Source organism: Dasypus novemcinctus, chromosome 9 (genome assembly GCF_030445035.2).
Source record: "Dasypus novemcinctus isolate mDasNov1 chromosome 9, mDasNov1.1.hap2, whole genome shotgun sequence".
Lineage (NCBI taxonomy): Eukaryota > Metazoa > Chordata > Mammalia > Cingulata > Dasypodidae > Dasypus > Dasypus novemcinctus.
This window is the reverse complement of record NC_080681.1, coordinates 126,995,628-127,018,320: the sequence shown is the minus strand read 5'-3', so window position 1 is coordinate 127,018,320 and position 22,693 is coordinate 126,995,628. Positions and strand designations below refer to the sequence as shown.

The following is a 22,693-nucleotide window of genomic DNA, read 5'->3' as shown; positions in this document are numbered from 1 at the left end:
TCCTCCCATGCTGCCCCACGTCAAGGGACGGCAGTGTCTCGTTAGACTAGGAACCACGGGGTCACCTCGGACGCTTTCTGCTACACCCCACGTCCAGTCAGTCTGTTAGCTCCACCTTTTTTTTTTTAAAGATTTATTTTTTTTTGTTTATCCCCCCCCCAGTTGTCTGCTCTGTGTCCATTAGCTGTGTGTTCTGTGTCCGCTTGCATTCTCGGTGGCACCAGGAATCTGTGTCTCTTTTTCGTTGAGTCATCTTGCTGTGTCAGCTCTCCGTGTGTGTGGCACCACTCCTGGGTGGGCTGCGCTTTTTTTGCGTGGAGGCGGCTCTCCTTACGGGGTGCACTTCTTGCACGTGGGGCTCCCCTACATGGGGGACACCCTTGCATGGCACAGCACTCCTTGCATGGCAGCATGGTGCAGGGGCCAGCTCACCACGTGGGCCAGGAGGCCCTGGGTTTGAACCCTGGACCTCCTCGATGGTAGCGGGCGCTCTATCACTTGAGCCATGTCTACTTCCCAGCTCCACCTTTGATACCTGTAGCTTCTGTCCACCTTCGTCTCATCAGCCTGCCCCAGCCCCCCTCACCTCTCTCCTGGATTACTGAAATGGCCTCCCAGCTGACCTGCGTCTACCCTAGCTCCCCACAGCCTGCTCCTGCCAAGCAGCCAGAGTGCATCATGCGCAAAGAGGAGTCACATTACATCTGCTCAAAATCCCCCAACGGCGTCCCATCTCAGAGTAAAAGCTAAAGTCCTGCTGGAGCCGCTTGGGCCCCCGTCCTGCTCCTCCATCCTGCTCACTCGCTCCCAACCCCTGCCCCAGCCTCCTGGTTGTTCTCTGATATGCTCCTGCAGGCATGCTCCAGCCTCTGAGCCTTTGCATCTGCCAATCCCTCTGCCTGACATGCTTTTCCCTGGCTCCCTCCCTTTCTGCAGGTCTTTACTCAAAATCCAACCCCCCCACCTCATGACTGTCCAGCCCCGCCCCCTCCCTCTCTGCTTGTTTCCCCTCCTTAGGCACTGAGCACCACCTAACCTTCAATGCGTTTTATTTTGTGCCTCCACCACGTAGTCCTCTCTGCGAGGACAAATCTTTGGTTCACTGCTGTATTTCCAGTCCTGGCCACTCAACAAACGTGTAACACCCGCAGCTTCGACCCCGCAGCAGAACCACCGAAGAGCTTTGGCTGGGGAAGGCCTGGCTAGAGAGTTTCAAGATGTAGCATGTCTAGGGATACACCCCAAAGAATTGGCCGCAGGGACTCGGACAGATGCTTGTGCGCCAAGGTACGTCGCCGCATTATTCCCAACAGCTGAAAGGTGGGAGCAAGCCAAGTGTCCATCCACAGAGGAACGGACAGAGAACATGGAGTCCACCCACACGACGGATGAGTACTCGGCCACGAGGAGAATGAGGCTCCGAGCCGCGTCACAACAGGCTGGACCTCGGCGACCGCATGTCGAGTGAAACAAGCCGACACGAAAGGAGAGATGCGCAGGATTCCACGTTTACAAAATAACTAGAATAAGGAAATTCACAGAGGGCACCAGCACAGGGAATGCGAAATTAACACTTCACGGATGCAGAGCTTCTGTCTGGGGCGATGGGAAGATGTGGCAATGGGCAGCGGTGACGGCAGCATGACATCGTGAACGTAACTGACGCCACGCGACCGTGCACTTGAAAAGGGTTAAAATGGGAAATCTCCCATTGAATATACGTTACCATAATTTTAAAAATAGAATTAAAAAAACCCTAACTGTAATGACACTTCCGGCAACATCAACAACAAAGGGGACAGGACAGGGTGGCGGTGGCCTGGACAGCAGGCAAAGTGGCCAAGGGGAGGCGGGGAGGAGGGGACGGCCTCCGGTCTCTCTAACGTGTGTCGTTTGATATAATTGATGCATTCCAAAATAAAACACTGGGTTACGCTTGTAATCTGATCTGTACCTGGTCAAGACTGAGTTATGGTTAGGGCATGGGGTCCCCCCCCAGTCCCCCAGTCCCCACCCCTTGGTGGGTGGGGACTCACAGAGAAGGCCCAGCAAAGGACAGCGTGGAGGGTTTCTGATGTTGGAGTTTTGATGTTGGAGTTTGATGCTGAAGCCTTAAGCTGGAGCCCTGGGAAGTCAGCACCCAGAGGAAAGAGAAGCCAGCCCTAGGACGGAAGGAACCCTGAGCCCTGAGCCCTGGAAGAAGCAAGCCCTGGGAAGAGAGCAACCCTGAACCCAGAGAGAAGCAAGACCCTGGAAGGGAGGAACCCAGGAAGCCTGAACCCTCGCAGCTGCCAGCAGCCATCTTGCTCCAACATGTGAAAACAGACTTTGGTGAGGGAAGTAACTCATGCTTATGGCCTGGTATCTGTTGCTCCTACCCCAAATAAACACCCTTTATAAAAACAACTATTTCTGGTAGTTTGTATCAGCACCCTTTGGCTGACTGATACAACATGGTATAATACGGCCACTCTATAACGTGAAGGCTTTACATGTGCCATTCCCTCTTGGGCTAGTTCTCATTATAGGACAAGGAAAGTAAGGCTCAGAGAGGTTAAGTAACTAGTCTAAGGTCACACAGCCAGGACGTAAACCCCGTGTTTGAACACCACACACATCATCTCCTGGGCATCTGCGAGGGGAGAGACGAGTGGGGGGAGGCTGGCCTCAGGTCAGCTTAGGGGGCTCTGGGGTCAGGAGGAAATAAACCACATTTGATGGTCACTCTCTTGGCTCCTGTGTCCCTCCGCCATCAGACAGAAAAGGGAACCTGCCACGCAGAAATGGCAGCCCAAGCAGTGGATGGGAGTCAGGATCCGGGACCCAGCCAGAGGCCCCCCTAGGGGTGGCGGCAAGGGGCTGCCGGGGCAGGCAGCTGTGGACATTATGAGCCAGATACCTGATGGCAGGCCAAGTGCCAGGCACGCCCCACTGTCCACCCGACTGTCACCTTCCGAGCCTTGGCCAGTGGTTTCCTAGTGTGCCGCGCCCTCGGGGTCTCCACTAGCACAGCGCTGGCCCCTCTGCTGCGCCTCCTGGCGTCCTGCTACTAAAGAAAGTGTGAAAACAGCTGTCCTCAGCCCAGCTCCCCCCACCCTGGCATCGCCCGCCGCTGCCGAGAGGAGAGGCTGGCTTTGCAGAATTGGGGACCCCCAGCTGCGACTGTCTCCTTGTCATAGAAGGTACCTGCTCCACTCGGGCCCCTTCTTCCCAGGCCCCAGGCCCGAGTCGCTTGCTCAACAGCCCTCTTGCCCCGTGTTCCCCCTGCCATGGCACCCCCTCCACCCCCTTCCTGGTCTCCCCAGTTTGCTGGTGCAGGCCTAGGTCTGGGCTGCAGGCCCCAGCCCACAGAGGGGGGGACAGTCCTGAGGCGGGCCAAACCCGGCTCCCCTGAGAGCCTCCGCTTCTGCCCCTGGACTGGGGGGCTGGGTGCCCAGGCCCAATCTCATCCTCACCCTCTTCCCACAGCCGCGGGGCTCAGGGGTGCCGAGGGCGACGTGTCAGGCCCGGAGGCTGAACCCGCTGGATGTTTCCAGACTTGACCAAGCAGGTCTGGTAGAGCATAAGGTTCCAGTAACGGCCGGCAAGAACCACAAACTCAAACGGGGGCGCCGAGCCCCTTGGGGCGACACCTCCTTCTGGGGGGCTCCCGGAAGTGGGCTGCCCCTCCCCAAAGCCAGACTCTTGGGCCCCTTCTCCCCGGCCCAGGTGCCCGACCCCCCACCTTGCTGCTCTCTGAGGGCAGTAGCCAGCAGGGAGCAGGGGCTGAAGTCCCAGGGCGCAAGCTAAGGGAGGAGAGAGTCACCAGGGAGACGGGGACAGCCAGCTCGTGACAGCCAGGGGGCCACAGCCTTACCGAGAAAGGTGGGGGCCCTTAGGGGGTTCGGTGACTCGAGGTCACGCAGTGTGGACAGGGGCGCCAGAAGCCACTCTCGCCCCCTCCCTCAAGAGCTGGGGCCAGACGTTGAAGGACAAAAAGGGACCTGATGGTGGAGGGAGGAGGGGCGTGGGCAGGCCTGGGCCGAGGAAGGAAAGGGGGTAGGGTGTCCCCACCCCCCAGGCAGCCCCCCGCAGGTGTGTCCGGACACAGCCCCAGACACAAAAGGCCAGCGGCCTGTAGGGGCGCCGGGTGACCTGGACCCCTGGGTTCAGTCTGTGTGTCTGGGGGTGGGGGGTGGGGGGTGGATGCATCTTGGGGAGCCCAAGGCCCCCAGCCCCACGGTGGGGGCTCCCGCCACGTGCCCACCCCCCTCGCAGCCCCGCAGCCGCGCCTCCGGCCGCGGCCCAGCCTCCGCGCGCGGACCCAGCCCCTGCGCTCGTACCTGGCCTTCCCCGCCGCGGGGGCGACCCCCGGCCCAGGGGGGCTCGGGGTCCCGGGAGGGCACCCCGGGGCTCGGCCTGGAGGCCGGCCGGCGCCCTGAGACGCCGGGCCCGGTCCCCATGGCGGCCGCAGGAAGCGGCGGTCTGCGCCGCCCGCCGGACGAAGCGCCGAGCCCCGCTTCCTGCCATTGTGCGGCCGCGCCCGCCCCCGGCCGAGCGCGCGGACCCCAGGGCGGGGGCCCCGGGCTGGCCTCGCACCCCCGGGAGCGCGGCGCCCCCGCCGCGGCCTCGGACCCCCGCCCCGGGGACGCCCCTCTGCGCTCTGAGCCCCGGCCCCCGCCCCCGGCGCGAACGCCCGCGCTCTGGGGCCCCTCCCGGGCTGCTCCCGCCCCCGGGGGCCACCCCGACGCGTGGGGGCGCGCACACCCCTCAGGTCCTCAGCCTGGGCGAGCCCTGCGCCCTTCCCCCGGGAGCTCCCTGAACGCGGGGGGCGGTGGAGCGAGGGGGCCAGGACGGGTGGGCGCGGGGTTCCCGTGCCGGGGACACAACCCCTTCCCCGGGTCCTTGGCCCCCAGCCCCCCCCCCCCCCCCCCCCCCCCCGCCCCGGGGTCGCTCCTCTCCCCTCCCACCCCCAGCCTCCATGCCCCGGGCACACCCTCCCCCGTTCCCCCCACCCCCCGCCCTGAGATTCTTCCTAGCCCCCTCCTCGCAGTCCAAGGGACCCCCGCCTCAAAGCCTGAGCCCGGGGGACCCCACTCTCCCCGCCCAGACCAGCGGTGGAGGCAGAAGAGCCCAGGGGCCGGCACGCAGGCCATGATCACGGACGACGGGGGTGGAGGGTCGCGGCGCGCATTTGGGAGCCCAGGCGGGGGCGGGGTGAGGGGGGTGGGGGGATAGTGGGGGGGGGGCGTCGGGAAGAGCCTGCAGCCCCGCGTCTGTCCTCGGGGCCCTGCGGCTCCACCGCCAGGGAGCGCTCCGCCGTGGCCGAGAGGACGCGGACCCAGGGGAGAGCTGGGGGCGTGGGGCTGGGGGTCCTCGCTGTGCCGCTGTCACAGCGCTTTTGCTCACTCCGGGGCAGGCAGGCACTGCTGTCCCCACTCACTGCGGGCTGGGGGATAAGGTGACAAAGTGACATAGGGATCCACGGGCAGGCCTGAAACCCGGGCTTCTGACTCTGGACTGGGGATGACCTCCACGGAACCCTCCCGGGGACCGCCGGGGTGAGGGGAGCGGCCACCCCAAAGCTCCTCCGAGAAGGGGCCCGGGTGTGCCAGGGGGCGGGGCAAAAGCCTCTGCAGACGGTTTAGGGCGAAGCTTGTTAGAGGTGGGATTCCCTGAGGACAGCCACTGGCCTCACCCCCAGCCCACACTTTTTTGAAACCGAACCCCCACTTAGGCGGCTGCCGCAGGTACCACCCCCCAGTGGCTTCCCACTGCTGAGAACAGGATCCCCCCTCGCCGGGCGAGCCGCGGTCCCCAGCCAGCCTTCCTCATCCCTCCACGTCACCAAGGGCAGGGCCGGGAACACCAGCAGCCTGCACCTCAAAGGGCTGGCAGGGCGCCCAAGCAACTGTCAGCTCCCCCCGGGGCCTCCGTGCTCCTGTCAGACCAAAAGAGCCCCCACCCCGCCCCCATCCCCTGCAGTCGTTTTCTTCCTCGCATGCATCACAACCTGAAGTTATTTACTGCTTCACTTCTTTATTATCATTCTTCTCGGCTGGCTTGTCCTCTCAGCTGTAGCCTCCCTGGACCCCTGGCACTCGGGACCATCAACAGATGGCTTGAAGGGGGGAGGGTCTTCAGACCAGAGAAGGATGCGGGGGCAGGGAAGGCCTTGGCCAGGCTGTCCCTCCCTGCAGTCAACAGTCAACAAAGTCCTCCCCACGGCACAACCCGAGGCTGTCATGTCCCATCCTGTCCCACCCACCTCCCCCGGCATCCTCAATCTTGAGCCTGCTGGCCCGAGCAGGTCAGTTTCATCTGATCCTGGGGGTCCTGCCCGGGTCCCCTGCCCCTGCGGCTGCCACCCCATGGGCTGGCCAGGCTAAGAGTCCAACAGCTGCCTCCATGGAGCACTCCCAAGTGCCAGACCGGTCCCAGAAGCCGTGGGCAGCTTGTCCCACTCACTCCTCCCAAGCAGAGAGCTGCCAACAGAGAGGGTTTAGAGAGGTTGTGTGACTTGCCCAAGGCACACTGGTGGAGTGGGGGGAGCCGGAAGCTTGTGCTCTTGGCCCCTCCCCATGGGGCAGGCGAGGGCGGGCATGGAGGCCAGCTGACTAGCGGGGCATCAGGGCCTTGAGGACCACCCACTTGGGGACAGGGTGGTCCCTAATGCAGCATCAAGTGAAACCACCAGGGCTGGGGACAGGGCACGGGTGGTCCCCCAGGGCACTGGCCATCCCTGAGTCATGCAGTCATGCTGCAGGGCCAGGTGCAGGGCTAAGGGGCCAGCAGAGCGGGGAAAGGAAAGGAACTTCTGTCCCCGCACCAGGGCGGAGGGGCCGGCCTCGCAGGCTCCTGGCTCCCCCCTCCTCTCCCCAGCGGAGCTGAAGGAGCCAGTGAGCAGGCCCAAGGGGTCCCAGCCCGACTCCCCGAGGAGGGGCCCTCCCAGCCGCGCCCCAGGCTCATGAGTCAGGGCCAGCTTGTCGAGACTGATACCCAGGAACCAGATGCTGCGGCTGATGAATAACGGGGCCCCCAGGCAGGAGCCCCTACCCCCTGCCACGCCCAGAAGAGCCCTGTGGGCGTCCCCACCCCTGGCTGGTGCCCCAGCCTCCTCTGTCCAGAAGCCACAGGTCGGTGGCTGCGCTCTCCCAGCCGAGCAGGGTTTCCTGGCTGGAGGAGGTACACCCCTGCCCAGCCCTCTCCACCCAGGCCAAGCCCCCCAGGGAGCCTGCCCACCCCAACGCCCCACCCCGCGCCCTGGAAATCCAGGGGTGGAGGCTGCCTGTGTGGGCAGGCCGGCCGGGGCGATGCCAGCTCTGCCAGGCTGCGCCGTCCTCCTCCTCACTCCCCAGGCACTGCCCACCCATCTCCGCCCTTCCTTGGGGCCCAGGCCTCACCCCGGAGGCAGGGACTGAGCCGGCCAGGGGGCAGGGGTGCGCAGGCCCAGAAGCCAAGGAGGCCCCTTCCTCCCCAGGGCAGCGGGCCCAGACCTAGGGGCGAGAGGCTGGGACCCAGCGCCGGGGAGAGAGGGAGACTCTGGGGTGCGCGGCCCCCAGCACCGCAGCCGGCACCTCCCCCGGCGCCCGCTGAGAGCCCTGGGAAGGGTGGGAGCCCGGGCAGGGGCTAGCTCTGGGGACCCCGCCCTTCGGCCCCCAGCTCCCCATCTGCCCAGGGCCCTGGGCGGCTTGCTACGGTGTGTGTCCTGGGAGGTCATGTGTGTGCGCCCGGATCCTGGCCAAACCCGGGGCTTAACGGGGAATTTTTGGGCCCAGGGGCCTCCCCGGCCTCCATTTCCCGTCCCCCACCAAGGCAGGCTGGGGCCTGTCGAGGCTTTGTCAGTCCTCCTTTCTTGATCCCCAAAAAGTGACGGCCTGCGGTGCAGACTCTTGCGCCCCCTGCCGGTCTCGAGAGGGCTTCGCGCCTTGGACACCCAGATGGGGCAGGGGGGGCCGCGCTCCCAACCACCCCCCCACAGCCCCCACACTGGGGCCGGGGCCGGGACCCCAGAGACTCCTCACAGCCATACCCGCGAGCCGAGCGGACCCCGGGGTTACCAAGGCGGGGCCGGGCGCTTGGGCCCATTTCATCAGCAAGTAAATGGAGGTAGAGCCCGGGCGCCCACCGGTGCCCACCCGCGGGCCTGGGGGTGCCTGGTGCCCTGCACTCCAGGTTCTGTCCACTAACTCAGGGTGGGTCCTGGCGCCCAGGCCTGCTCCCGTCCGGACCCCTGTCTCCGCAAAACTCACCTTGGGGCGTGGGGCTCCTCGCCTGGGGCTGGGGCTCGGGCCAAGTCTGCCGAAGCCCCAGGAGGGCATGAGGGGCCTCGGAGGAGCAGAGCCCCGGGGCGGGCTCGGGCGACTCTGCGCCGGCTGGGGGCGCGGGTCGTAGGGGAATTACGGTAGGCCGCGCGGGCGCTACCACCTGGGCGGGCCGGGACGTACCATCGGCGCGGCCGGGCTGGCACGGGGGAGCGCAGGGATGCTGGGAAGGCGCCGGCGCCCGGGCCGGGGGTGGCAGGAAGCCCGGGCAGCACTTGGGGGGTGACGTGGGGGCAGGGCTGCGAGGCGAGGGGTCACGGGTCCCGAGAGGGCCAGCCCCTTACAAATCCACGTCAAGTTCCCAGTCCCGAATCCTTAACCTGGGCGCGCCAGCCCGTCCCCCGCCAGCGCCCGCGACAGGAAGCCGCCCAGACCCGCGAGAGGAGCCCCCGGGGGCAGGCGGAGGGTCTGGGGGCCCACCCCGCCGGGGGCAGCGCATCTGCTTCCTTATAAATAGCTGGATTCTGACGGGCCCTCCCCGGCGCCCCCGAAATGAGCCCACCTTCCCCTATGTGCCCCTCTTTTCCTGGCCCGGCCTGGGAGGGCCTGATAAAGGGGGTCCTTCGGCCCTTTGGGAAGTGCAGCCCTCCTCTCCCAGCAGCCCGGGTTTAGCATAACGGCACCCAGAGCAGGACCGGGTGGGGCTGTGGGGACTCAGGGGTCCCGTCCAGAGGAGGTCCCTTCCCTAACTGCCACCACCGGGCTCAGTGGGTGAGGCCAGGTGCTCCAGGCCTTCTGCTGCCCCCCAAAACAGCTTAGCCACGGCCTGGAGTTCCTGCCCCTTTCTCCAGCTGCAGACAGGACCACCACCTGTCTACACTTGATCGGCATGGAGGCGGACCAGTCACCCCCAGAGACTCCCCCCAAAACCGGGCCAGTCCCAAGGGCACCCCGGCCTCAGGCATCCTGCCCCCAAGCATGGCCCAGGAGAGGGGACTCCCCTCTCCTATTATTCACTACATCCTGCCTATTCTTTCTCTACAGGGATCCCAGGCCCACCCCTTCCTCTGCATGTCCCCCCATCTTCATCGTGGCCACCCCCTCTCCTACCCCACCCTCCCCGACATACACCCTGACTCATCTCTGCCATGTGACAGCCCATTGTTAAACCAGGAGGAAACTGAGGTCACCAAACCCAACCTCCACTCCACACGGCAATCCCCTCCACACGTCCTATTCCACCTCTTGAATACTTCTAGGGATGGGGCGCTCACTACCTCTTACAGGGGAATAGCTCCAGTTGTTGGAAACTCTTCCCTATGTTCTGTACTCAAAAATCACGTCCCTGTACCCTCCACCAGGGGTCCTTTGGGGGGTATCCTGCTCATAAACGCACTCCCACTTCCCCGTGCCAGTTCCTTAGACACTGGCTCTGCGCTCGCACAGACCCGGTGAGTCCCAGCCTCGCCTGGTCAAGTAACCTAGCCTCCTGCTGCTCACGCCCTCATCTATGAAACGGAAATGGGGACCAGCACGGGGAGGAGGGGGGATCCACCGCCCGGGGGGGGCGTGACGATGAGCCGAGGAGCTGGCTGGAGGCGCTAAAGCAGGGCCCGGCACACGCCAGGGCTGCTAGATTCCTTCCTTGCCTTCGAGGACGGTCTTGACTCCCATCTCCAAACTGAAAACCCCGAATCCTCTGCCCCCTCCAATGTGGCGGTTTGTCCAGGGACTGCCCAGTGGCTACCCTGCAGGGGCCAGGGGGAGACCTCCCGCCGCTGGCCCTGCCCCTGCCTCACCTGTCCCTCAGCCAGGAAGGGCGTGAACGACCCCCCCACAGACTCCACCTGCCCCGGGAACAGAAGAGGGGTGTGGGGTGTGCATCGTCTGGGCGGGAGGGCCGGGGGGCCGGGGTGGAGCAGAGCTCTCAGATTTTAGGCAGGGCACGCAGGGCACCCCCGTCTGGCAGTTTCTCTCGGCCTAAAGGAAGATGTATCAGTCGCCCCAGCTAGGGTTCCGCGGACCAGGCTCTGTGCCGGCTCTTGGGGGGGCCTCGTTTCATTGTCTTTTCCAGGTGAAGAAATGGGAGGCTCAGAGAGGTTCGGTGACTGGTCCGACGCCACACAGCTGGAAGGGTGGGCTTCGACCCCGGGGCTGCCCTGCGTGTATCAGCCCAGGAGGGGCAGGGGCCACTTCCCACTCTCCTCCCTGTGGTCTCCACGGCACAGACTTCTTGCCTGGACCTGTAAGGGGTGCCCCACCAGCCCTGCTGCCCTCTTCCTGTCCCCCCAGTCGCCTGGCTCCTTACAGCCCCGCTACCCCTCTCCCTATTCACCCAGCTTTCCTCCATCTGAGCGCTTCCTCAATCCTCAGAACTCCAGAAGGCCTCCTCCAGGAAGCCCTTCAGGATTGTTCTCCCTCACAGTGAACTCCCAGAAGAGGAGGAAGGGGTGGGGCGGGCGAGTCATCTTATAAGCCCGCCCCCAGGAGGGGCCCAAGATAGAGAGCCCAGAACCGGGAGGGTCCGGGCTTGTTCATAGCCCCCTCCCCAGGCCAGCCTGGGGGCTGATTTGGCAAAGAGAAGCCCTGGCTCCCCCCTCCCAGCAGTGCTAGGATGTCTGTTCCAAGAGGGCAGGACTCTGTTCCCGGCAGAGCCCCAGGGCCTAGAACTGCCCACACAGCAGACACTCAAAGCTGATTCGGTGAATGAATGAACGAAGTCATCCCTTCCAAAACCCCTTTCACCAGGTAATACCCTGGCTTGAGAGCCTGACCGGCTGGAGAGCAGGAGTGGGACTCCTGAGCAGACAAGCCCCCCTGCCCATCATGCTGTGTGACATGAGCAAGTGCCTTTACCTCTCTGAGCCTCAGACTCCTTACACATCACATGGGAATAACAACAAGACTTCCCTCACAAGGTTCTTGCAAAGGTTCGATAAGACAAGTGTGCAGAGCCACAGCCCACCTAGCACACTTAGGCATCTCTGTCCCCACGGTTTGTACCCTCTGTCCCAAGGGGTCCCAGCAGTGACAGGGCTCTCCCCCCACAGACTGGGTGAGCCTCTGGCTGTGCACACCCCCAGCAGCCGGGCTGAGTTCCAGGAAGGCCGGGGCGGGCGTGAGCTGGGCCCTGGAGGCGGCAGAGGGCACGGCATGGCTCACACCTGCTCTGAGACCAGCTCACCTGGGCACGGCATGGGCCCTCACACACCTGTCCCGGCAGCAGCCTTGGAAGCTGCCCAGAGGAGGGGCTGGGAGAGTGCGGCCGGGCCCCCCTCCGTGCCACCCCCAGGCCAGGCAGAGGCTCCAGGGCTCCGCAGGCCCCTGGTGGGGTGTATGTTAAGGGGAGCCGAGGCCAGCTTCGTGCCAGGAGTTCCCATCTGGGGGACAGGCAATGAGCCAACCCCAGAGCCCCAATGCCAGGCACCAGCCGCGCCAGCAGCTTGCATCTGACATCACAGCCGCCCCCTTGCCGGGTGGCCACGGCAACTGGAGGCCGCCCCCTCCTCTCCCCGCCCCCAGAAGAGTCCTCCTGTGCAGAATGAATGTGCATGTGTCTGGGGAGAGCTGGGGGGATGCGGGTGAGGGACAGAGAGGGGTGGCATTTTTAATTTCCTGTAGTTGGCAGGCACGGTCAGTGATTACTCTTGTCACTCAAATGCCTGCTGGGAGGGGCCAGATCTAGATTCAAATCCTGAGCTGGTCTCGGCCAAATCACAGGGCCACTCTGAACCTTGGTGTCCTCAACTGGACACCAGGCAGAGCCCTGGTCAGGACTGCAGAGGCACAGAAGGCCCATGGCCCACAGCCCGGCACGTGATGGGCAGGCGTGACCCCAGTCGGAGTGACTGTCAGGCCTCTTCTCCCCGACTCAGGACCCACTCTCTGTGCCCAGGACCAGTGTGTCCCTTCTCCCTGCCCAGCCCCCGGGGCCACGCTCATTCTCACAAAAGCCCCAAGCGCCCAAGGCCCACGCCCAAGCCTGGAGAGAGGCCCGACGGCCCAGGAAGGGTGCCAGCTGGGTGCTGCAATGCCGCCTTGGGAGAGTCACGTCCGCCTGGTGATGGGGGGTGGCGGCTTCTGTCACTTCGGGGCTGCCGCAAGCGCCACAGTGCAGGGAAGGACCTGGGCACCCTGCTCCCCCGACCGCCCTGCCGTGCTGCGGCCCTACCTGCCCCCGACAGGGGACCCAGTGGCGGTGCAGCAGCACCCCTTGCCTCTCCCGCCAGGGGGCTGGCCCTGGGGAGGGGGCTCAGAGCCCCGCCCTCCCCCGCCCAGGTGCCCCGCCAGCCTCGGGGGGCCTCCTACCTCGGCCACGCGCCCCTTGTCCATGCAGCCGGGGTTCTGACAGCGCAGCGCCTGCTCCTCGGCCGCCAGGCTCCGGTCGTCTGCAGGGGAGAGCAATGGGGGCGTTAGGCAGGCAGGGCCCCAGGGAGGGGGGGCCTGGGTGTGCGGGGGCACCCGGGGCTCCCCTGGGCCCCTGTGGCCTCGGGACCAGACGAGGGGTGGGGCAGTCTCTTCAGTCCTCCCTTCAAAGGAGGTTCGTGTCCCTTTCACTTTTAAAAGCCAACTTATCTGCTCGGCAATCTGCTGGCAGGGCCCTTTCTCCCGCGGCTCCCAAGGGAAATCATCCAGATTCCACGGGGGAGGGGCGGGGGAGGGGCCTCTGGAAATAAGCTGCCCCCTCCCTCCATCCCTGCAATCTGGGAGGGAGGGCAGCTCAGTGCCCTTGCACCCCAGGGGGTCCCTGTTCCCCTCCTAACCCTGCCTTAAACACCCATCACCCCCCATTAGGGTTAAACCTCCCCCTCCCACCCACAAGGGCACCAGGTGTCCCCCTGGCATGACCCCTTCTGGACCAGATCTCCCAAAAGACCTGGGTTGGACCCCCTTCCCCTGCTGTCCTCCGGGCTCCTCCTCTTCCTGGGGGCAGGAGAGCAGCAGCAGAGGGGGTGGGGAAGGGGGGCAAGGAGGTGGCCGGGGCTCAGCCAGCACGGGCGAGGGGGGGGGGGCTGCTGAAGCGGCCCCCAATGTGGAGCCAGAGTTGGGGCCCCCCAGGCCCCAACTCCTGGCTCTGTATCCGGCAGGGGAGGGGGCCGGCCAAGAGAAGAAGCCGGCGCCCTGCGTCCCACCAGCCCCCCGCCCCCAATCTGCCCCCAGCGCCGGCCCCGGCTGCCGGCGCCCCCCGCCCCTCCCTCCCGAGCCGGCGCGGCCGAGGCCTGCGGGCCCGCCTGGCGGGGCGGGCGGGGGGCTCCCGGCGGCCGCGCGCCCCGCACTCACCCATGGGGGAGGCGCCGCAGCAGGCCGCCTCGGGGCTGCGGGGCCGCGGAGCCGGCCGCGCGGGAGCCAGGAGGCTGGGTGGGGAGCGCCCCGGGGGGGAGCCGGCGCGCCGCGGCCGCGGGACCCTCGCCGGCGGGAGGCGGGAGGCGGGGCGGGGCGGGGCAGGTGGGCGGCGGGAGGAGCCCGGCGGGTGGCCCCGCCCGCGGCGGGGGGAGCGCGGGGCCCCGCGGACTCGGCGGCCCCGGCGGGTCGCCCCGCTCCCCCCACCCAGGGCCTGGCGGGCACCGGGCGGCGGGCCGCGGAGGGCACGACCCCTCGCAGGGGCCTGCTTTTCCCTCCCGGGGGGGGACCCACGCCCCGCCCCCAAACTCCGTGGCCTCCCGAGCCACCCCAAATGGAAGCGGGCGCTCGGGTTTTTGATGTGGTCGCGCGGCATTTTCTCGATCCCATGCAAAGGGGGAGTACGAGCATTCTTCAAAGGCCTGGTCTTGGAGCCCGCGTCCGGGAGGAATCGGGCCTTTCCGCGCGCGGCCTCGTGGCTCAGGCAGCTCCCTGGACCCCGCGCACACGCACAACCCACGCACACGCAGGCAGACCCCACCCCGCTTAAAAGCCGGCCTGGGGGGGCTCAGGGCCGATGCCCGGGAAGGGCAGCCCTCGGCTGTCGTTATCGGGCTGCAGGAGTGACTCTTCTACAACTTCAGCGAAGCAAAAAGACCACGCGGAAAAGGGCAGCTCCACTCGCTTCCCGAAGCGCCCAGCACCCAGATCAAGGAGCAGAAGTCCCCCCAGCCCCCCAGCCCCCTCTAGCGCCTGCCGGTGGCCGCCCTGAGGACTCCTCACTGGGAACTACGTTGACGAGTTCTGCCCGGTCTGGTACTTCATGTAAATGGAATTATGCGATGTTTTTGAACGTTTGCAGAGTGCGTGGTGACATTTTACACTCCAGACATGGAGCCTGGGAGGTGGCTGGAACTTCCCAGGGGCCTCAGAGACCCCACCCCACCCAGCAGGCTCTGGGTGGGTGAGACCCAGGTACAGAAGGGCCCTTTTCCAGTGGGCCTGGATCCCTCTCCCCAAGGCCGGGGGGCGCCCCCCAGCCTCCCCCTCCCAGCCTGCATGCGAGCAGTCCTCCTCTGGGCGGGGCCCTGGGGACTCGGTGGTGACCAGAACAGGTCCCTGTCCTCCAGGACTCAGCAGAGGGGACAGGGTGGGTCCCGCGCCCCCATTCATTCAGAAAATGCCTATCAAGGGTCCCCTGGGGGCATACCACATGCCAGGTCTGGGTTGGCACTGGGAGTCAGTGACCCTGGCACCTCCGGGGCCTCATGCCGGAACCTGGTGGGTGGGGTGGCCTTGGGGGCTCACACAGCCATCGGGTGCCCTGCGGGCTGACATTTCCCTGGGTGGCCCTGGGGCTCCTGCCCCCGCAGAGCTCTCGGGACCCCCCGGCCTAGTCCAGCCTCGCTCCCACCCAGGCCTAATTCCCTCTCAGAAGCTCGCTGTCCTCAGCTGTCCCACAGCCACTGACGTCTGTCCTGCCTCAAGCCTGGAGGTCCCTGGGGCCGGCCGTCTGCCTGCCGGGGGGTAGCCCAGTAGCCCCCACTGGCCTTGGCATGCCAGGATTTCTACGGGGACCTGGAACCCTTAGCTGGCTTTGGGGGGTCTCCGGTACACCCCACTTTCGGGCTTCTCCCGCTGAATCAGGCAAGGCCTGTTGTGGCACGACTGGGCCTGGGGTCGGGTTCTCATGCCCTTTGTCCCAAGTACTCGGGTTCTGGCTGTGGACCCTGCGGCCCCAGGCCACTTCCCCTCGCCTGGGTTCCAGGGCTGCCCTCCTACCATGACTGCAGGGGGCCGCGGCCACTCTCGGGTCTGCAAACCCTGTGGCCACCGTCAGCCAAGGTGGGTCCTGAAGTCCTTGAGCTGGTGCCTCCAGGCCCTGGGGTTGGCCTGTTGGGTCTCTCCGGCCTCTGACCCCTTGATTTTAGCACCTCGAGGTGCTCAGTCAACCCTCCCGAGCCCACACTCCAGCCTGCTTGCTCCTGGCTCGCCGGGAGCTCCCTGTCTCGGACGCTGACCCCTGGAGGCATGCTCCTCTCCCAGAGGCTCCAAACACTCGTCCTGACCCTCCTGCTAGCTCTCAGGGCCTCAAGGGGGACCTCCGGGGCTGGGGAGGGCTTGGGAGTGGGGACAGGTGGGCCCCTTCTGGGCAGTCTGCCCACCTGCAGCCTTGCAGAAAGGGTGGGCTCGATAAGGGGGACCCGGAGGCCCCAGGTGGGAGGGCTGGCAGGCGGGCCGGTGCAGAGGTGGTCACCAGGCCGCCTCGCTAGCCCAGCTCAGCCCCCAGGTCTGCTGTCCTGAGGGTTTGAACTGAGACGGCAGCTCCTAACGGGGCCGGGGCCTGAGACCGTGGAGCGTCCATCTGCGTGGGCAGGAGCGCTGAGACTGTCGGGGAGCGGGAACAAGGGGCCCCATGGAAGCAGCTGGTCTGCAGAGGACCCTGCGGCAGGGATGGAGGGGAGAAGGCGCAGCTCCCGAAGACTTCCCCAAGCTGCCCTTGACTTCCCCGGGGTCCCTGCCTCTGCAGCACCCCTCCGACCTGGGTTAGTCCATTTGAGGGGTGCCTGTTACCCCAGCCAGGTCCCAGGAAGACCTGGAACCCCACTTGGACTTGCCAGGTGCCCGAGGCTGTCTCCCTGGGTGTGAAAGGGCCCCAGCTGCCCTCCTGGCCCCTCTGGTCCCACCTTCCCGGGAAAGGTCAGGACACCGCCCCCAGGCAGACGAGCCCCCACCCCACCCCCACCCCCCAGCTCAGGCACGGGCTGCTGCTTTGGCTTCTCACCCAACATGATCTCTACCAAAACTGGCCGACGGGGCGTCTGGGTAGAAGCCGCTCGGCAGACATGTTTTATTTGGCTGAGTGCAGTGATTCAAAAGAATTTGAATTAGTTGCCAACTTTGGAAAAGTCTGGAGATTTCATATGAAAATCCAGAGTTCTGGCTTCTCTTGACAACCCAGAGGATCCTGGCAGCTCTGGTTGATATTCTTGATGGCTCCAGTTCCCAAACAGTGTTTGCCCTTGAGGCCGGCACACGGCCCTCCACAGTCCCCACCTCTCCCTATCGCCTCCCACCAGACTCCCTCACCCACTGACTTTCTTGCCTCCCCCTGAGCTGCTGACCCCGGCCCTGCCTTTCCTGGTGTTGCTCCTTTGCTCTCCTGTGACACCCTCCCCGCTCTTGGAGGCGTAGACCTCCTTGTCCCAGCAAATCTAAATTCCAGATGCATCTCCCCCTCCTCTACTCCCGCGGCCCTGGGATGGGCTCTGCGTTGGCTGGTGGGTGGCTTCTGATCGCTCTGCCCCACCAGATTGCTTCCAGAACAACCTTGCTTTTAACGCGGACGGCAGCGGCTGGGGCCGTGGGGCGCCTGAGCACCTGCAGTGTGACTCGAATGAATGAGGTAAGACGCACATCGACGTTTGCAGACTTGGTGTGAAGAAGGGAGCGTCCGCTAGCGCAACAATGACTTTTTATATTGCATCACAGGTTGAAATGGTAATATTTTGGATACATTGTGTGAACTAAAATAAGTATTAAAATTAATTTCACCTGCTTGTTTTGGGTGGTTTTTTTTTTTCTCTTAAATGTGAGTACCTGACAAAATTTCTATTGGACAGTGTGATTCTAAACAACTGAGAGAGGGAGGTGAGATCATCGCCCCCTCCTTTTTTTTTCATTGTCTCCATTTTACAGATGAGGAAACTGAGGCACAGGGGGTTGGAGGAATTGCCCAAGGTCAGCAGGCTAGGGAGTGATGGGGCCAGGACTTGAATCCAGGTTACCCCAAAGCTTCTACCCCTAACCACCAGGTGTGCTGCACCCAAGGGCAGGGCTGGTCCCCCACAGCACCCCAGGGGCCCCCATTAGGCGCTTGGCAAACACAAATGAAGCCCCAGCACCATCTGAGTGCCCCCTTTCCCAGCTGGCCCCTTTTTCTCACCTTCTTCAGGGGAACCCCTCACCCTATGAGCGCCCCATGCCGAGGCCCCTTCTGGTCGCCCCTTCTCAGCCCCTGGCCTGTCCCCACAAAGGCCACCCCTCCCAGGAAGCAGCTGGGGCCCTGCCTGGCCCTCCCGTGCAGTCCCTGCCCTCCGGGGGCCTTGGCAGGAGCTGCAGGCTGTGCCGGGGGTGGAGCCCCCTCACGGGGTGGCCAGAAGCCAGAGGGGCATGTCCTGAGCAAATGACCACTGGCCTCAGGAAACACCCGTCACCCCCGACCCCAGCCACCGGTCCAAGCCTCACAGGTGACCTGGAAAGAAATGCCATCCGGACCCCCTTCCCCAAACCCCCGGGGGCACCTTGGGGTGGGACCGGAGGAAGGAGCAAGGAGCTGGGCCCCTGCCTGCAGGGGTCTCTAGACCAGTGCCATCGCTGGCACTGTCCCCTTGGGTCTAGAGACCCCAGCCGCTGCCCTGCCCACCCACATCTCACAGAAGCAGCGAGAAGTGGGAGAACACATTCAGCATTCTTCCCGGGGCCAGAGAAGTGGTCCCACAGTTCAGCCCGCTCAGCCCCCCAGGACCACCTGCCCACCAGGGGCTTCCTCCGAGGCCCCCAGAGGAGCGGTCCCTGGAGGAGGGGAGCAGGGCTGCAGACCAGGGCTGGGGGTTCAGGCAGCGTCACGCTGCAGGCACGAGCCCCCCCAGGCACGCGGCTGGGCCCGCGCCGGGCCCGCCTCCCACCCTGCATGGGCGCAGGCCAGGGGCTGGCTGGCTCCCGAGGACAGAGCCCACACAGTCAGCTGTGCGCCCCGCTCACCCACACGTTCCGCCTCGGCTCACCCCGAGAGCCGCTCACGCACCCACCATCCAACCGCCAGCCTCGATGCAGGGTGCTGGGAGGCGCGGGTGAGCAGGGCCGCTCCCGTGCTCTGGGGCCGGGGCCGCAGCTTTGTCCCCCCTCTTGGAGCCTCGCCGTCCTCACCAGAACAAAGGGGACAAACAGCGGCGGCTCTAAAGGCGCGGCTTGAGGGTCCAGGCTCCCAGGCTTAAGGGGCGCCCGGCACCCACCCGGCAAATGTCAGCTGAGGCCTTTGTGTGGGAGGGGTCCCGGACCTGGAAACAGACCCTCCTGGGGCCATGGAGCCCCCATGGCCGGAGGGACTACCCTGCCTGAGGAAGCTGGGGGCGCTTCGCAGAAGAAGGGACGTCCGAGCCTGTGGGGAGAGAAGCCTCCTGGTGCCGAGGTGGAGAGGGCAGCTAGGAGCCCCCCGGGGTGGGCTGGCCTCCAAAGTGGCACAGACGCCCCCGGGGGAGTGCCATCTGACGGGGGTGCAGTGACACACAGCCCCCGTGCCCCCCACCCACACAGCCTCCCCCGGCACGCCCCTTCGTCTCCCCGTGCAGCTCCCACGTCTGCGGGCAGCTATGTGGCCTCCTGAGCCAGTGCTGCCCCCCCAGCACCCCGACAGCCCCCGAAGACCCTGCACCTGTCCCTCCCCTCCGGGCAGCCACGTCCTCCCACCCGCTGCCCGCAGAGGCCGGTGGGGTGGGAAGCGCACGGGGCGCCTGTCATTAGGCGCAGCAGACACGCCACCCACGTGGCCCGGGTCTCCCTCCCGCCTGGGCCTTCCCTTTCCATTCCCGCTGGCCACAGGTTCAGAGAAGACCCCAGCCCCGGGCTGGGGGGTGGGGGTGGCCAGAGCTCAGGGCCCGAGGCCAGGGCCCAAGGCCAGCAGAGGACGGGAGGACCCAGCCCTGGGCCTGCGTGCCCTCGGCCTCGTGGTGCCAGAGCAGCCGATGTCCCGCCGGGCTCTGCAGCCCCGCCTTGGGCCTCTGTCACAGGCCACAGAGCGTCCTGGCGGAGTGGGCGTCCCAGCCTGAGCTGGGAGCTCGGCCGGCCCCTCACCAGCGGAGCTGTGGTCAGAGACCGGCTTCATCAAGCCAGCACTGGCTCTGCCCCTCAGCAGGCCAGCTGCGGTTTGAAGGGCTGCCAGGAGCCCACCTGTCCACTGCCCGCGCCAGCCCGACGGCGCGGTGCCCTCACCCCATGTACACGGCTTTCCTGACCTCTCACGCCGCGGAAACGCCGCGCTGAGACGGGAACGCAGGCTGAGGGGCTCCACCACCGCCTTGTCTGACCCTTGGAGGGGCTAAACCTGCCCTGTACCTCGGTTTCCCCAGCTCTAAACTGGGGACGATAGAAGAGATGGCCCACGTCCCAGGGACACGGTGGCCTTCCAGAGGGCTCATCACGCAGCCCTGAGAGAACCCAGGGACCTTGGCGGGACGCGGGTGGGGGTCAGGGCAGAAGCCAGGTCTGCTGCCCGGGGCCGGCCGCACCCCCTGCCCGGCGCCTGCCGCCCCCGGCCCACCCTGCTGGTGCACCCTGGGGCAGGAGAGCCCGGTGCTCGGTCCTCTCCCCCTCCAGCAGCTGCTCTGCGGGGGTTCTGCCCCGGCACCCCTGGGGGGTGAGTGCCGGAGGGGTGCGGCCGGGTGGGCAGGCCCAGGAGCCCCCCGAAAACCCTTCCTGGGCGGGGGTGCGTGGCCGCGCCTACCCTCGAGGTCCTCAATGATGTCCAGCGAGGAGCTCCAGGAGAAGCGCTCCGCGGCGCCCAGCTCCAGCTCGGCCAGGGCCTCCAGCTCGTAGGCGCCGCGCCTCCTCCAGTAGAGGAACATGCTGAGGCCAGGCGGGCCCCCCTGCCCGGCGGCCCCTCGGAGGCCGGCAGCCCCGGGCCCTGGGTGCGGCGGGCGCGGCGGGCACGCGTGGCCGCGGGGACCGCTCGGCTGGGGCCGGGCCGGCGGGTGGCCGAGCTCGCCCTCCCCGCGGAGGGGAGCCTGCCGGGAGCGGCCGGGGGCCTGGAGCTGACCAATGGCCCGGGCCGGCCCCACACAAAGCGCCTTTCTTCCCCTCCCACAGACATTTTACAAATTTCGCTTCCCCGGCCCCCTCGGGGCCCCCGCCGCGGGGATGGGCCGGCCGTCGGGGACGGCAGAGGCCGGAAAAGAGTGCGATTGTTCCGTGGTCTCTTGGCTAAGATAAGTTTTCAGAGGAGAAGAATGTGCTGCCCCAGGAGTAATTCCAGGGGCTCCCCCTTGACCTGAGTCCCCGGGCCCCAAGCCCCAGCCGGGCCCAGGCAGGATTTCTCAATGAGAAGGGGAAGCGCCTGTGGGGGTACCTCGGGTTGCCCCCCCCAGCTCTTTCCAGCTGCCCAGCGGGCCCCCCCCCCAGAAGCTCAAGGCATGAGGCAAGGCCCAGGTGGGGCATCCCTCGAGTGTCCTCTGGGGTCAGAGGGCAGAGCTGCCGGCCTGGCCCTCAGGCTGCCCGTGAGACCAGCCCAGGCTCTCTGCCCTCCCTGGGCTGACCACGGCCCTGCCAGGCTGCCCCCACCCCTGCCTCCCCCCTCAGACACTGTGGCACCCACATCAATGGCAGCAGCAGGCCCGGAGCCCTGGGCAGACCGAGCCCTCCTGGGAGCGCTTCTCCCAGCAGCCCTGCGTCCCCGGGCTGGGGGGTACAAGGGTTGGGTTGGAGGGGATGGGTGGGGGAGCCGCCCAGCGTGAAAGAACTGAGAAGAAGGAAACACCAGGCTCGCAGGCTGGCAAAAGCAAGTCGCAGGAGCGTGCAGCCCTGCCCACGCTGCTGTGGTCATCCTCACGGAGCGGGGATCATCCCCCTGGCACAGGCGAGGAAACCGAGGCAGGCCCAGACCGCTCCACTAATACGCAGCAGAATTGGATTTGAACCCGGGACCGTCCGGCTTCACGGCTGCCTGGACAGCCATTGGGGAGAAGGCCGGGCCGTCAGGGGGCCGTGCGCCGGCCTCGCCAACCCAGACCGAAGCGGGCCGAGGTTGTGCCGCGTGGGCGCCTCTTCCTGAGACCAGATGCCTGGCAGCAGGAAGGCACGAAGCCGGGGGCGGGGTTGCTGGCAGCGGAGGCCTCTCTCTCGGGGGTGGTGGAGGGGTCGCCAGGGGCCACAGAGAGGGGGGAGCCCGTCCAGACGGTCCGCACGCCCCCAGCGGAGGGCCGGGGTGCCAAGAGGCGGCTGGGGTAATTCAAACCACATGCCCGCCCGCCCACGGTCCCCAGGAGCAGGGCGGGGTGGCGGCCAGAGCCAGTCGTTGGCCCCCCCGTGGCCTGGGCGCAAGCCCGCGGGAGGTGGGGGCGGCCCTGGCTCCTGCTCACGTGGCAAGGGACCAGCCCAGGGCGCTCAGCTGACCCCAGGGCCTGGTCTGCGCCCCCACCCCAGCAGAGGCCAGGTTGTCCCCGGCCGCTGCCAGCCTGCACCCCTCCTCGTCCGGGCCCGGAGGGAGCACCCTGGGCAGGGCTCTCCCCCTCCCCTCGACTTTGGGCTGAACCCGGGGAGCCCCCTGTGTGCACCCGCCTGAGGACCCCCCACCACCAGGCCCCTGTGGCGCCCAGCGCGGGACCCTCCCGAGGGGCTGCTTGTGCTCCAACCCTGGGTGTCAGCCCAGGTTACGGCTGTACGGGCGGCGGTCACGCACCCTCCACGTCGTCCCCCAGGCGGAGAAGGAGGCGCCGAGGCCACGGGCAGGGCCAGGAAGAGGGAGGGTCGGGGCCTGGACCTGGGGCCATGCCCGTCCCCACTGGGCTGCACCGTCTGCCACCCACCAGCCTGGCACGAGGTGTCTTGTGCAAGCACCCGAGGTACCGCTGGGGAGCCCGAGGCCGGGAGGGGTGGGGCGGGACCTGGAGCCCCCTTCTCCCGCAGCCCCAGGCCTACCTGGCGTGACTCTTCTTCCGGGACCTCGCCACCTCTGGACAGGGGTCTCCCAGGGGCAGAGAGGCTGTCGGCTCGTGCCCGCCTCCCCGGCTGCCCCCCAGGGCTGGCCGGGGGAACCCAGAGGTTTGCCTCTAGCTCCTGCCACCCTCTCCGCTCCTCCTGAGCTCCAGCAAGCCGGAACGGGGACAGACGGAGGGACAGGAGCTGGAGGCACGACCCAGGGCGTCGGTGCCCGGCAGTGGCCCTGGGCCTGAAGGAGGGTCTCTCCTTCGGTGAACCGCAGCTGTTTCCTGGACAGCGGAAGTGCCGCGTCAGGGCTGCGCGGGCGCCCCCGAGGGTCCGCTGAGTCAGGGCTCGAAAGAGGAAGGACAGCAGGTGGAGGGAGCTGACACGGCTGCCTCCAGGAAGCCCTGAGGGCG

General features: G+C 66.4%; 1 protein-coding gene across 9 annotated transcripts in view; it reads right to left on the bottom strand.

Moving 5' to 3' along the window:
* Positions 1-22,395, bottom strand: part of PLEKHG5 (pleckstrin homology and RhoGEF domain containing G5) — a 36,504-nt gene extending 14,109 nt beyond the window's left edge. For 2 of the 9 annotated variants that reach the window (XM_058304533.1, XM_058304534.1), the window contains exon 1: positions 4,323-4,442. In XM_058304533.1, the coding sequence (XP_058160516.1) occupies positions 4,323-4,442 (120 nt within the window). Of the gene's footprint in view, positions 1-2,899; positions 3,046-4,322; positions 4,443-8,231; positions 9,295-12,551; positions 12,632-13,062; positions 13,346-13,523; positions 13,646-22,274 lie in introns of those variants that run through there. The other 7 variants (XM_058304539.2, XM_058304543.2, XM_058304535.2 and 4 more) reach the window with 7 other exon arrangements.
* Positions 22,396-22,693: the final 298 nt, after the last annotated feature.